Source organism: Aphelocoma coerulescens, chromosome 5 (assembly GCF_041296385.1).
Source record: "Aphelocoma coerulescens isolate FSJ_1873_10779 chromosome 5, UR_Acoe_1.0, whole genome shotgun sequence".
In the NCBI taxonomy this organism is placed as follows: Eukaryota; Metazoa; Chordata; class Aves; order Passeriformes; family Corvidae; genus Aphelocoma; species Aphelocoma coerulescens.
The window spans coordinates 8,987,224-9,002,707 of NC_091019.1; the positions used below are offsets into that span (position 1 = coordinate 8,987,224).

At 43.3% G+C, this 15,484-nt stretch overlaps 1 protein-coding gene across 3 annotated transcripts in view; it reads right to left on the reverse strand.

Annotated features, from left to right (window-relative positions):
• LGR4 (leucine rich repeat containing G protein-coupled receptor 4) overlaps positions 1-13,573 on the reverse strand; it is a 75,234-nt gene extending 61,661 nt beyond the window's left edge. For 2 of the 3 annotated variants that reach the window (XM_069016492.1, XM_069016491.1), the window contains exon 1: positions 12,986-13,573. In XM_069016492.1, the coding sequence (XP_068872593.1) occupies positions 12,986-13,170 (185 nt within the window). In that variant the 5' untranslated portion in view covers positions 13,171-13,573. Of the gene's footprint in view, positions 1-11,563; positions 11,636-12,985 lie in introns of those variants that run through there. The other variant, XM_069016493.1, reaches the window with a different exon arrangement.
• Between the last annotated feature and the right edge of the window lie 1,911 nt (positions 13,574-15,484).

Consider the following 15,484-nt stretch of genomic DNA (forward strand, 5'->3'; position numbering starts at 1 on the left):
CGGTGATCTGCATATATTCTCTGAAATTACACTATGTGTTAGCTGCTTTTAAAATACAAAGCAAATATGGAGCAATATTCTGTATTTATAACATCCTAGGCACTTCAGGGAGACCTAAACCAAAGACCAACTATTTCATAGTGACAGGTTAAGAAGTAATCCCATTTAAGGCTATGCTTATATGTTTGCGCTCCCAAAGGACATAAGCAACATCTATAACACTGACAGATCTCAAGTCATTCCCAATAGTTTTGCAGATATGAATTGTTAAGATATCTGCTGTCAGCCTAAAAAGAAGCATCTGCTAGCACTGTTCTGCTGCAAGAACCTTTCTGTCTCCTTTACCAAACTTTAGAATTTTATAAGTCGCTCAACTCTTTTAGCAAAGCACTCAGATTAAGTTGCTAAGATAGATATCCATAAGTTCCTGCAGATTTACATTATGTACAGTAGAGCTAAGCAGAACTCACCGCTATCATACATAATGAGCAGCTTCCACTTTAACATAAACATGAGCAGGGCTCAAATCCCAAGGCAGGGTGCTACTACTTAATGGTTTTTCTTTCTTTAAATTAGAGATGCAAAAGACTTGTAATACTGAAAATGTAATACTGAAAATATGTAAAACTACCTCTACACTTTGCCTGTTGATTCACATTGAGATTCATCTGCTCTCTTAAAAAGCTAGTTTTCAATTTGATAGTTCAAGAAAGGCACCAACAATTAAAACTTACTTAGCACATGGAAAAGTAGGCACTACATAGTTCTTGTTACTTTCTCAGTAACAGCAAAATGCAACTAATGTATCATCTCTTGAAAGAAGTGGGGTTTTTTAAATATGTACATTCATCATAAACACTGTAGAATCCTCAGTTTCCCCAGTACCTCTAAAGTGCATCTCCTGATGGGAACTTGCAGACCAGAGATGAAACAGAAGCTGCCTATTCCCATTGAAAATGCCAAAGGACAAACTGGTATGAAAGTCAATTTGCACAGCAAAGTGGCCAACAATATAAATCTTGACCCTTTTATAGTAAAATAAATCAGACTGGGCACCAAATTCACTGAGGCAAGTTCAATGAAAAATGGCATGAGGGACAAATATTTTTTAATGTTTACATTATTATTCCACTATTCTCTATTCTTGATGGCACTCAATCAACCCAGACCAGGTGATGCACTTTGCCTGAAGGACACAGGGAATATATCTGGTGAGGCAAATACCAAGGGTATTTGCATATTTATCTGATGTTTGTCAGAATTTCTCCCATTCATGCTATTAGGGGAAAACCAATTATTTTGTGTAAGTGAAGATACAATCACAGTGCAATCAGTCCTACTCTTAAGTGGGATTTCAGATATATTATTGTTTTCATGCCAGTCTTTTTTGAATACATAGACTTATTTTACTGGCGTAATTACTCAGGAAAGTTGAAGAGTTTTAAGGAGGAAAAACCGGTCTTGCTGCAAAATTGCAAAGGATTCTGCTGAAGAAGTAAACAAGTGCCACCTAATAATCCCAAAACCAAATTAAATCCCCGCATAATGCTCTTGAACATTGAGATATTGTATAGTTTTGGTCTGAAAACTAGAGATTTGCCTTTGCAGTAAGCAGGTTAAAGAAAAACAACATATAAACAAACTAGTTGAAATTTTTGAAAAAAATGACAAGCAAGAGCAAGTAAATGCTAAATAAATGGTTGACCTGATATTGAAGAGATATAATGCCTCTAGTAAACATTTAGCCATAGTAACATAGAGCCAGCAGATTTGCCCTTGCAAAAGACATGGATTTTCTACACCTAGCAAGACACACCAGTTCTGTAAAATATTAACAGTTTGGTCAATATTAGCCCATCCACTTTCATTGGTTTTTTTTAACCCAAATGTTAAAACCAACACCAGTAAAAAATTACCTAAAGGCAGAAGCCTGTGCAGGCCCAAATCATCAGTAACTATATTCTCAGAGCAGGACTCTTTACAATGGATCATTTCCTTTCCTCTCCCTAGCTAATTCCATGAAGGCCACCAAGACCCTAAGACAACACCCAGCACAGTGAGCATTTAATGCCTCAAGAGAGCAACGACTTGAGTGAAACTGTAAATAAAGGAGATGAACAAGAAGTATGTAGGTTGCTGCTGACAATGGCTTTGCAAAATTCCCTTAAAGAATGTGTAAGTCTGGCAACTATCTTCCAAACAGTGCAAGGCTCCTTTCCATAGGTTAAAGAGCTCCTAATTTGCAGGAGCAGCTCACAGAACTGCTGAGAGCACTACTACAGGCATGTACCCCAGTCTAGGACAGGTTTCCCCTAGTTAAAAAAACCCACATATTTCTAGGGCTTCCAATCATAGCACCTGAAAAAGATGACAACTTGTTCACAGCTTTTACATGCATGAGTGAAGTGAAAGTCAGATCCACAGTTCTGCCACATGAAGACCAGGCATGTTTCCAGACAGAACAACCCACCACACCAGGAGAGGCCTGCACTCTGAAGTCACAGGTTTCACAGTGTCTTCACTTTTCCAGATCAACCAACTACATCTGCTACTATTCTGGATCAGCATTTAGAAAACAGCTAGGAAATTCTCAAGTAAGAGTTATTTTTAAAATAACATGAGACAAAGATTTTAAAAGGACAGTTAGGATACCCCATACATCAAATTCTAGTAACAAAGGACTGAAGCTATACACCACCAACTCCTTCTGACAGTCAAGGAGCAGCAAGCTTCCCCAAACATCCTTTCCTGGCTTGCACCATCCTCTACTCCTGTAATAGGAGCAAACTGTCCTGCTTTCTTGACACAACCCTAAAGCCTTGACTGCAGGAAAAACAAATTCTCACTTTACAAGCTAACACACTGCCATGTTCTGTTTGAACAGCAGGGAACAGTGGGTGCCCTTTTTTGCTCTGAAAGGGGAAGCAATGGGCACAGGAGAAACTGACCCCCAGGTACATCCCAGCGGGACCCCCGTATCTGCGCTCACGTCTTTTGCATCTACTGAATACCACATACCAACCACCAGAGTGCCTAAATGGTTGAGAAAAAACACTGCATAGTATCACATACAGATGAATGAAATGCAACCACAGTGAACTGTACTGCATGGTCTTTGCAGTACTTTTGCAATACATTGCATTACTGAAATGTCAAAACAACATTGTTCTACATCTGGGGTTCTTGTACCACAAAAAACAGTGCCAGGCAAAGTACAACAGCTTCAGCAAGAGCACTTTGATTGCTCACAGCAAACTTTATGGTTAGCTTACCAATCAACCATGAAGTTTGAAGCCCCTAGCTCTCTGCCCTTACAGCCCTATACGTCGCTTTCAAAGATGGGAATGAAATATTCCATATGTTTCCATCATCAGTGACACGCATATTGAAAGCACTGCCATGCTGCTCTCCTCACTGGGGCACTGGGTCAGGCTAATAATCTGTAACTATGCAGATGTCAAGAAGGTAATGGCAAAACTCCCAAATTAAAACACATTTTTGGAGAGCAACCTTATAAAATATACAGCTGTATCTGCAGCACTATTAAGCTAAATTAAACAGGTTTAGGCCTCCCCTGCATACCTCTGAAATTGCACATTCATTTATGATTCACTACTAATCGTGTAACCATTTAAAAGTCCAGGCACATCTGCTTAGAAGTTTTAGGATGAAAAAAGCCCTTGCAAGATCTAGCATTTCACCACAATTGGCTGGAGAGAGAAATGGAGGAGGCACATCACTTAAAAAAAAAAAAAAAAGCCTTTTTATTTTAGTACGAAAATGCTCAAATGAGAGCTGCAAAGATGGCTGTTTACTACTCTCCAAGGGCCTGACTTCTGAGGGTGCTCTCCAGAGTTCTCTCAACAACTTCACCTGACTTTGTATTTTTCTTCATTTGGGTTTGGTTTTTTTTCAAGGTAAATAATTAGCACTTGCTCTTTTGGAAAGAAGATCCTTTTTTCTGCCCCGGAGACAGAACCTTCTGTGCAACTTTAATTCTGTCTTCCAGACCATAACGATTTAAGGCTCCTCCTTCATTTTTAATGCAAAGCCTACAAGATTTATTACATTTGAAAAAAAAGTGACTGTGTTCTTAGTTTTTGTAATAGTTTTCCTAGTCCTAAGGAAAAAGTTAACTTTCCTAATTTTAAACTTTAATTCTGATTAAAAACAAAACAAAAAAAATTCTGACTCAGAAATTACTTCAAGTATATCTTTACTGTGCAAAATCTTGAGGCTGAGTTGTCAAAAGTCACTAACTACTGAGTCAATGACCTACAGGTGACCAAGTTAAAAATGAAGATTTTTAATTACATGTGTATTTACCAATATTAGATTTGAACGTCAACAAAAAAAACCAATACTGATACACACTGAACATCAAATTTAAGTAACAAATCTTAGCTGTTTTACAGTTATCTGACATTATACCAACAAACATCTGAAGACATTTAAAAATGCTATGACTTGAGAAACACAAGAAACTTTTTTCAATTGTGAAGAAGATATTCTTATCTTTCACACACTCATTACTTCACATATATCCTTAATGAATTGCACTCATCAGATATAAATGCAAAAAACACACAAAGGAAACCTAAGGAATTAATTTTTATTTCTGCCATGCTATGGAGACCATTCTTCCTTTGAGAAGACACCAAATTAAACAAAATATATTTAATAATATACTTTCTAGTAGGTTAACAAAAAAATTAATGTTCAAAGCTTAACTGAAGTTTTACTAACTCCAAAACATACTGTATGACTGAAACAGGCCACCAAAGAAAAATATGACTTCCTTCTAACTCAGTAATAGCAAATATGAAAAACACATGAGGAAAAATAGACTGATAAAAATTCCTGAAGCGATATTCTTATTTCCCAAAATCAAACATATCCCTCACAGATGTCAGACCGCAGTCCACCAGGGAATATATATTGATATCACCTGTTCAAATCTGTTTTTTTTAAAACATGTTATCATATTGGCTGACATTATGCACAATGCCATCAGTTGGCTATTACCCATTCAAATTCAACAGCAGTTTTCAGATATCAACTTTAAACTGTTATTTTTGAGATCATTACAGTCCTCTCTATGATTTTGTAAAAGATGTAAAATATTGTGCCTTCAAATTCGTGGTGAACCTGAAATACAGATTTCCCTTACTCTTTCAGCAACAGGAGTATGTTTCTGGGAAGTGGAAAGTTAGACCTTGTCACAATCCTGTAACAGCTAAATAATTCAACAGTAAAATAAAATGGATTCTGCTATGTCAGGTATGTATTTTTAAAAAATGACATTAGATTTGAAAATATTGGACACTTCTAACTTCAGTGAAACTCACAGACAGGAACAGTAACTTAGCGTTTAAAAAAAAGGCAAAAGGTCAACTGTTTTGCAGGTACATCACAGGCCATTTTTTCGTTATTTAATTACACATTCCAGGTACCCTTACATCTACTGCTACATGTTTCCAATTTGGACATATGTCATGGGTTAGCAAGCATAGTCCCGGAAGTGATGTTCTTGCAAAGGGGTGTTTACAGCTTCCTCTGTGAGCTGATAAGAGCCTATCAGCTGGCCAGTTTGAATATGGACAATTCTTTAAGCCACTTAAAGTTGTGATCGCCTCTGTGATACACACTTAAGAATAGACAAAGCCCAGGCAGAGCTCTCTCTCGTTTCCGGTGCTGGGACAGGTGGCTGTGGGCCCCGTGCAGGGGCTGGCAGGCCGGGCCAGGCCAGGCCGGGCTGGGCCACAGCCAGCCTGGGGCCAATGGGCCCTGTTCCACCCGTGGAACCCCCCACAGCCCTGCTATGTGCAGCCAGAGTGGCCCAGCTCTCCCTCTCCCCACTGAGGCCAAGATTCAGCTGAAGCTGCCCTGCTGTCTGGCAAAAGATCATGTGACCAACAGTGATAAGCAAAATTCCAGCTGCAAGGCCCAGGTGAGATTAACCCTTTTAGTGCTATGAAGAGTTGAAAACCTGAGGGAAAAGAAAGAGGAGATGCTTAAAGCTGAAATTCTGTTGTAAAGCTATGATGTATCAGAGTAACCCGTTGTAATTTCATGAAGGCATGGGGGGGTGGAGTGTTCAACTTGTGAGCAAAAGCACCTGCGCTGAGATAGGCAGATGCTGCCGCAGCTGTAATTTCATGAGAAGTTTGAACAGGGAGAGATGGAAGCGATGAGGACTTTTGCTCCTCTCGGGAAAAGGAGAAGACCTCAGTTCCTGGAGATGCTCCCAGAGATAGTCCTAGAGATGAAGATGAGGAGGACCCTTTGCTCCCAGGGAAGGAGAAGGGCCTCTGTTCTTAGAGATGAAATGCTCCCAGAGATGGGTAAAGAGAACTTTTGTTTCTGAACGGCTCAACCTTAAAATTGTACCCCAGTAATTCAAGAGTAGACTGCTCAAAAGCAGTTGTGGGAAAAGCTGCAAGTCGGGGGAAGGGACTCACATGCGAGCAGAGAACCAACCCAGGCGGCTGTCTCGTTGTGATAATGTTTTCATAGCATGGACAAGAGAGACTCCTCTTCCTAAATGGACTGAACAAGGTTATTATGGAAGTGGTAAACAATCTGAACAACTTAAGGGTTGTCTTTTTACATTGTCAGTGGGAGAAGGGAGAAAGGTGGGGGGGGGGGGGGGGGGAGGAGAAGTGTTCTGAAGGTGTGGTATGATTTTTTTTTTTTCTTTTAGGTCTGTTAATAAATTTCTTTATATTCTTTCAAGTTTGGTGCCTGCTTTGCATTTCTCCTAATTCTTATCTCACAGAAGGTAAACAGCAATGAGTATTTTGGACCAAACCACTACACAAAATTGGTGTTTCTGCCCGGTTACAAACCGAACCTGCTACAACATACCAGCTTTATTTGGAACAGAAGTGAATTAATCTGGGCCTGATTCTGAAAGAAAAGCTCTTAGACATATTTATAGAGAGGACAGTATTTATACAGTAACACCAAGATCTTTGTCTCCTCTGTGTGAACTCCTGTGACAACCATCACTGCATGCAATTCTGCATCAATGAAACCAGTTGCCCACCTACCAGCAAAGGAAACACCGACGGCTACCTCCACTTTTTCAGCAGCATTTTGCCGGGCAAGCTAGTGGTGGGACTGCAGTGAGAACCAAGATCACATGACCAGAAATCTCTTTTCAGACCAAAGTTTGACAACATCTTATCAGAAACTGCAACAGTACCTGAAAGGTAGATATGAAAAACTACAGAAGAGTATTTCTCTGTAGCAAAATCCTAGGTCACTGTTGAAGCAGATGGTGAATCTACCAGGTGGAGAGGATGGCCAGGGACCTCTAATCTGTGACATACTGTTGATACCTCTGTAAGCAAAGGTCTTGTAACATTTAAAACTCTGTTGTTTCAATTTACAGGTTTCTTCAAATAGGAATGGCTGCTTCTGCTCTTATGTACCTTCTCCTACCTTTGTCTCCTATTTCCAGGATCATACAAATCTAATTCTTCCTCAAGCTATTTTTGACCTTCTGCTTCTTCCATAAAAAGACCCAAAACCACAGCTTGGCAGCACAGACCTGCTGCCTGAAACACATTCACCCCTTAATAGAGTAACTGCTGGCAATGAAGTTCCATGTAGCCATGCTGAAGTGAACCAGTCCCATCCATTTCACTCCCTTGTTTGTTTGTAAAACAAGGAGCGGGCAAACCCAGGCTGTTGGCAAATCCCCCAGAACATAAACAGAACATCAGCTCCTACCCATTCCCAACAAGAGGCTCATCTTTAGGAACGAGCTTTTAGGAAAAGCGCAAGGGCAGCTGAGAGGAAGATCTCTGACATTCAGAGATACTCACAGAGCCACGCAGCTCTCTAAAATGTGATATGGGTGCTCAGCCCTTTGGAAATCTAGGCCAGTAATTTTCTCTGGGTAAATAAGAGTTTGTGTTCTGCAAAAATTGCTGGCTTAGATGTAGAATACAAAACAAACAAAGATCCTTGCAGAGGAGTTTTTTTTGGTTTTGTTTTGTTTTTCAGTCCTTATATTACAGCTTCCATATTTTCCCTCTCAAGTAGACAGTTACTACCAAATTCCTCTCAAGAACTGAAAAGGTAACTATTTACTAGCATAAACTTGCTTACACTAAAGTCCAACTTTTTTCCATGCTGCAGACTTATCTTAGTATTTATTCCCCAAAATCACACTTACAAGCCTCTGCCAGTAAGCATCAAATGAGAAATTACACATTGCTGATACAAATGAGCTCAGTGTACAAAATAAATTCCAAATACCTGAGAATTACATGCTATGGCAGAGTGTTGGGGTTTTTGGGGGGAGGGATAAAAGGTAAAGAGAAAATCACCAAATTCGATACCAACAAAAACATAAAAAGGCAAAAATATTTAATAAAACTTTGGAACACCAACAGCTTCACTTCGTGTATACTACCTAAAAGCATCTACTTTTTTACAAGACTGACAGATAAACTGGCCAGCTTAAAATGAAGATAAAGACTCCAATCCTTGGGTAATATATGCTGGAAAGACTGTTGCTGGAATCACTGAATGTTGCCTCCTGTCCATGGGATTTCATGGGCCTGTATAAATGTAACAACATTACTGCTGACTTATAGGAATATTCAAATTGAAACGACATGATCGTGTCTTTCTAAAAGAAGCATGGAATTATTACTTGCCATCACATCACTGGTATGTAGCACAGGCAAGTGAAAAACTAAATTATTTACCTGTAAAACCTTCAAACCTCTAATTAGAAAAGGCTTTTCTATCTCAGGAGAATTGCAGTTACACTACATTTTGCAGACTCAAGGTCACATCTGGACATCTTCACTTTTCACCATAACAACTCTACTAGACAGCATTAACAAAACTCAGCCAGGTCCTTACTGTACTTAGAGATATTTAGCATACTGCTATGGTCAGATTTCTATCTTTGTACCAGATGTATGAGAAAAAGACACCTCACACCTCCCTACTACATTTTATCACCATTCTACAAAAAAATAACAGTGATAGATGAAAAGACAAAAAAAATGGGCAAGGTCTGCTCAATCCAAACAGAACCATATCATTTTGCCATTTATACATAAATGGAGCAAGGTATCTCACTCAATTGTGAGAGCATGTAGGTACTTGCAGATAGCATGTATACCCGAATACAGATTGCCAATTCTCTGTGGTTGCTGAAGCAACCTGTAGTATGAAACAAGTGAAAAAAGTATCTCAACTGCCACATCTTGACCTTATAAAGCTAGTGCATAACAGCACACAGAAAGACAGCACTATTAGGTTAAATAAGCAATAAAACCCAAAAGATCAAGATAACAATTTCATCTGAAGGTCTATCACCTAGTCTAGGGCAGCCAGAGCTCCCAAGCCCCTGTGCCTTTCACAACTCAAAGAAAATAAAATTAAAGCAAGGGACCCTACTGTTCTCTGAAAATACATACAAGAAGTACTAGAATGAAAACTATCTGTACTGTTTTCTTATTTCAAGTGCCTAAAATATAATAGTAGGCACTGAGAAGGGGCTATATTCCTCATGGTTGTCAGGCAAGACCTAAACCAGCAAGGCCCATGGAAGATCTCTCCAAAAGTAATTATCTAGAATTACTTGCTTTTAATCTCCTTTACAAGAGTCATACAAGTATTAAACCCTCCAAACTGGAATTTGAGTTCTCAAACTGACATCCATGAGAAGCACAAGCACATGTATGCCCTATTACAATTACCTCTCACTGGCATGAAATTTTCTAGAACATGGCAAGTGAAACATCATAGCAAAAATCAGGAGCATACAGCATTGAAAAAAACCCAAACAAAAACCATTTTCGTATTCTAGCACAGGCACCACTTGTACAGATGACAGTTATTTTGCAACCAAGCAAACTGAACCCTCATAAACAGAAAAACAGGCAGACGGTAATTAATAGTTACATAAACACCTACCTAAATTATACAGAACAAACGGTTGCCTACAGTGAAAGTATCAAGCAATTATCCGTGTCATCCCAACTCCCTCTGAGTTCCTCTCCATCCATCCCATCCCCCCAAAAAGTTTGGATCTAGTGCTGTCACCTCTCTTTTGTGAGCACTTATACATCTCCCAATAATCTCTTCACTGAGATGACTGCAGTTGGGACAAAATACTCACCTTTATTCAAATTCCACCTCTCAAAGTTCACCAATGACTCAAAAGTAGTGACCAGATACTACATCTTTTCAAGCTGCTCGGTCTGATACAATTACCCTCAGAAGACCTCAACGTACTTTGGTAATCATATAACTCCCCACTACCACTCCAGCCCCTCTCTCCCTGCTTTCAAACCACCACAGTAAGCAAGAAATGAGCAGAAGATTAGTCAAAAGCTGAGTAAACAGAAATAAGGAATGTGAAAGGTATTCTGTAAGGATATGCCTTTAAGGCTCTAAGAGAAACTTCTGCCTGATCATTCATGGCAGCACCTTGGAAGTTAGGCTAAATTAGACTTAATACAAAGAAATTAAGATTCCAGGAAAACAGAACTAGTAAAAATTAAATACCAACTTCCTTCCATAATTCTCAACTGCCTTGGAACTCATTCACTACCAACTTTAATTGTGAGCAATTTTTCTTCAGTTGCTCCTTCCTGGCCAAAGCAAAAAACTAGGTATAGCTTTGCTTTAGTATTACAGAACATCACCTCTAACACTTTCAGCCACCTCTATGCTACAGGCTCTCTGCTGCCATGGCTATAATTAAAAAAAACCCTGTAGTAATGCTAAGGGGCTTTCCTGACATCATTAAGGTGCCTGACATAGAGCACAGAAAAGCTTTCTTCTCTTCACATGGCTAAGGTGCTTTGCCATGAGACAAACATGTCAGGTAGGGGTGTGATTTTATTTTCATGTCTTCTTCCTCCACACAAACCAACTCAGCATCTCTGGCAAAACTATGCATTGCCCAGTTCAAGCAGGTCAGAAGTGAGTTCTTTACTGCCTCCAAAACTGTCTTCTACATATCCTAAACTTCTAGTGGCCTCACTACAAGAGAGACTAGTTAAGCTCAGAAGTACCAAGAAGTCATCAAGTTTTTCTCCTTCTGTAAATAAGGAAGCAGGAAGTATACACAAATGGGGATCAAGAGTGTCCTCCACTGCTACAGAATCAAATAGATTCTTCTCAAATTCAACAAAGTTTCTAATCAAGCTTAAAGAGCATAAAATCAAAAGCTACAAAAACTCATTCCAAAGCACACTGAAGTGTGTGCAGGTCTCCTCTCACTTTCGCCATGTCACATTGGCTGTGTGAAATTTACCTGCACAGTAAGGAGAAACTTATAAACTGAAACTCTTTGGCAGCCTTATCTCTCATGGGTGTTGGCTATGGCAACTTGTGCCCATTAGACAACGAATGTTGTGTTGCAGACACTCAGGGATGTACCAGCCCATTTTATAAGACAGCCAGACAATGTAGTAGCCATAAAACCTTATGCTTAAATGCAGCTTTTACCAGAGAGGCTTCAAGCATTTTATTAATTTGGGTAACTTCCCTGTTTTATCTGTGGAGAAAAGAGAAGCCTGTTTACCAGTAAGTCCAAGGGGTCATGACGGCACTCAGAAACCACCATTTCCGCCACAGGAAAAACACCACAAAGTGAGGTCCCACTAACACCTTATAAGCACAAAAAAAAAAAAAAAAAAGGAAAAGGAAAAACACAGGTAACAACTGAGACCTGCAACTCCTACCATTCATCAAATACTACCCAAGAAAAAAGGCCCAGTAATCTTTCTCCACCCAGTTTGAACAACTAAAAGAAACAATCCAAATATGTAGGAGAAATTGGAAACCTCCTCACTAAACAAAATATCCAGTAACTAAGAATCAGACTCCCTTTGCATATTAAGTGTAGGCAAACAAACAGAAAGAAAATAAGTGCAATTTTCGAAGGCATACACCACTGTTGTATTCTGACAAAACAGCAATTCAGTACCGATCTGAAACCATGCACCATCATTTGCCGTAGTGTGCTGTATTATATGTTGTAAACACGGCAAAGCTTTAGTAATACCAGACTTGACCACTGGCCCATACTAGACCTTGCTCCACCCTGTGAAATCTGCGCTGAGAAGTGGGGCAAGACTGACAAGTTTTATTGCGAAACTTAACAGGTTTGTGGATTAGCAAAGCTACCGTATTGAAAGCTGCAAATCTCTCCTCGGTCATGTCTCTGCAGAACAGGGCTCATTCCTCAATTAAAATCTTAATAATAAAGTTACCAAAACGCCACACAAGATCTACCAGCTTCTGCCTACTTTACAACACTATCATAGAATATGGGATAAAAATGTTTTAAGAGTTTATATTTTTCTTCATTCACAAGCAAAACTCGAGAAACTTTTGATGTTTACTTATGCTGGTTTTTTTCAAGGTTGCCCTGAGCTTTACCATAGTGAGAGATTTTGTAGAAGCGAAGGCACCTTATTTAAACAGACTTATTTCGGACTGAAAATGCCTTGACTTTTGGGAGAAAACTGGCTAGCCTGACAACTGGTTGCTGGAGGAAAAACTAGGAGAAAGGCGATTCAGGGCGAGGACATCACGCTGAGGCACGCATATATGAGGGCAGCAGCTCCCCCCCGGCTCAGGACGGCACCGGGATTGACTCGGGCCCCACCAAACCCCCCACAAGACCTCCCCTTTCGCTGCCACAGGACCCGAGCAGCTTCCTCCCGGCCTTTTAAACCTCCGACGCCGATTCCTTCGGGGTCGGCCGGCTCACGTTCATCCGCCGGAACCCCGGGGTGCCGCCTCAGGCCCTGCCAACCTCACCTGCCCTAGCGGGGCCGGGCCCCGCGTGCGGCCCGGAAGCCCCACCGCGGGAGCGCGGCGGCCCCCGCAGCAACAACAACCACATACACACTCAATTGTCGGGGGTACCCGCCGCACGTACCTCCCCGCCGCGGCTACCTGCCCGCCCGTCCCCAGCCCGGCCCACGCCCCGACTCACAGGGCGTGCGTGAAGGCGCTGAGTCCCGGAGGCACGGCCACAAGCCCCCGCCCGGAGCAGTCCACGCCGCGGTCGCCGTCGCAGCTGCAAGGGGCCGGGCAGGGCGGGGGGGACGCTCCGCCGCTGTGTCCGGCCCAGCTCCCCAGGCCCCAGGCGACGAGGCCAAACAGAGCAAGGCACCGCATCGCCGACCCCGCTGGCCGCCCAGCCCCCCCCGGCCCGGCTCGGCTCGGCCCGGCCTGCGGCTCTCCGCTGGCGCTCTCCGCGCACCGAGCCTCGCCGGCTGCCGGGAAAACGTATAAGAACCCACCAAAAACAACAACGACAAAAAAAAAATCAAAATAAAGAGACTCCTCCGTCCGGCGTGGCTCTGGGGCTGCCTTAGCGGGAAGTCAGCCCTCCGCCGCCCGCCTCCCCCGTGCACAGACCGCAGCGCTGCTCGCCACCGCTCATCTCAACCCCGCAGGCAGCGCGAGGAGCAGGCCGTAGCGGTCCCGGGCCGTGCGCCCCGGTCCCTCGGCGGCCCGGCTCCGGGGCTGCGCTCGACGCACCCGCCCCTCCCAGACCTCGGTCCTACAGCCGCGGCTGTTCCGCGCCCAGGGCAGAGGTGCGTATGCTAATGAGGCAGCCGCACCCGCGCTTCCATTGGTGCAGAGCTGGCGCGGGGTGGTGAATATGCAAAACAGAGCTCGGCCGCAACCAACGGACGCGAGGGGCGGGGCCGATGGCGGGGCAGCCCCTCCTTCCCCGCGCTGCCGCCGCACCGCCGGGGCCGCTCCCCGGACGCCGCCTGGACCTCCGGGACCCCAGGCCCCTCGTCTCGGTACCCACGGAAACGTGACGGAATGAGCCGAGCAGCCGCGGGGCCGGGGCTAGGCTGGCCTGTAAATGAGGGCAGCGCCGTGCCCCGTGACCTCAGGACAGCATTTCCAGCTACAGCATTGCCGCAGCAGGGGCGTGCGAGTGCCTGGGCCCGCATCCCCTAGCAGCCGGCAGGCACCGGTACCAACAAGGCCCCAACAATGCAGCGGGAGGAGATAAAGGCAGCCCCGTTCGCGGTCCGGTACTAGAGGATTACAGCTGGCATGGCACATCCATCCTCTGGTAACAAGGACAGGGGGCCATGCCGTCCTTCTACCTCAGGGACACAAAAGCGTTTCACACTACTGTTCCCAAAGCAGCAGAGACTGCAGCACAAGCTCTTCTCAAAACCGGTTTGCTTTTAAAGAACTGTTTCCTTCCCACACAAAACACTGCCGTGGTACCTGGCTTTTATACAACTCATACATCTCAACCAAACCTGTGCCCATCTGGGTCCTCTTCTCCTAACCACCTTAAAAAAGAGTACTAAATAAAACTGAAATCCTCTCTGTCCTTGTCATTAGTTCCCTGCATCACCCAAGTGTTTTTTTAGTGCTTTCTTTTGGATGCTTCTAATCTGCAGCCACCACCAGGAATAAGCCTGCTGCATTATCTTAGCTCACTCATGCACCATGCTCCTCCACGCAATCACCAAATCTCACTGGGGATGTCACAGCAGCACTTGGATAACCAGCTGGGACCTGTCACTGTTGGCCTGCTCTGGTCCAGACCCCATAACATGTTCTGAGCCAGCAGATCTGGCTGAAGAAAGCACTGCAAAGGCACCGAATCTTGTCCTGGTACACACTCACACCACCTATTTTACATGTCTCATTTGGATGCTCTGAACTTGCCTGGGGAGTTGCCTGCCCAGCTGCACTGCCAGCAGAGCCTGAGTCACACCCAGGCAGGTGTCTCTGCAGCCCAACCTAAACTGCACAAACACCCGCAGAGCCCACTACAGACCTACAAAGGCAGGCAGGTACCCTTCTGTCCATTCTGTGGATAAATGACAGAGAAGCACAAAAAGTGGTCAGTGGCTGACAACCTGCCTATGCCACAGCAGGGAAATGGGATGAACAACACCAACATGTATACACAGAGCTCCACCGACTTCCCTAAAGCCAGGAGTAGATTTGCAGTGGAAACTGAGCCCTTAATCCAAAGTAAAAGCAACTGTGCAAGGGTGTCACATGGCCTGGTGACAATTACTTCAAGTTCCTGCAATTGCATATGAAAAATTCAAAATACCTGCAAATATATGGTAAGGCAAACAGGTCAGGGATGAGGCAGGCCTGCTTCCAGCAGACACACAGTGAAGAGACAGTGTTCATAGCAACCCTGGCCTGGCACTGGTGCTCTGATCATGTGCAGGTCAGTCAGAAGTTGAGGAGCTCATACCTTGCACTTCACCTTCCAAGGACTCTCTGTAACAACACTGACATCCCAGAGGGCACCCCATGCCAGGCTGAGGTCTGTGCTAATCACACCTTTCTTGAGCTGACAGAGGTGGGGGGGGGAAAGCAAAAGTCTTTGCTTAAAAATAGTCATTTCGTGAAAATTAAAAATCAGGCATGCAAATAGTGGAGACCTGAAGATTTAAAATCATCTCTGCCCAAGAAAGTACAGTGCACAGTG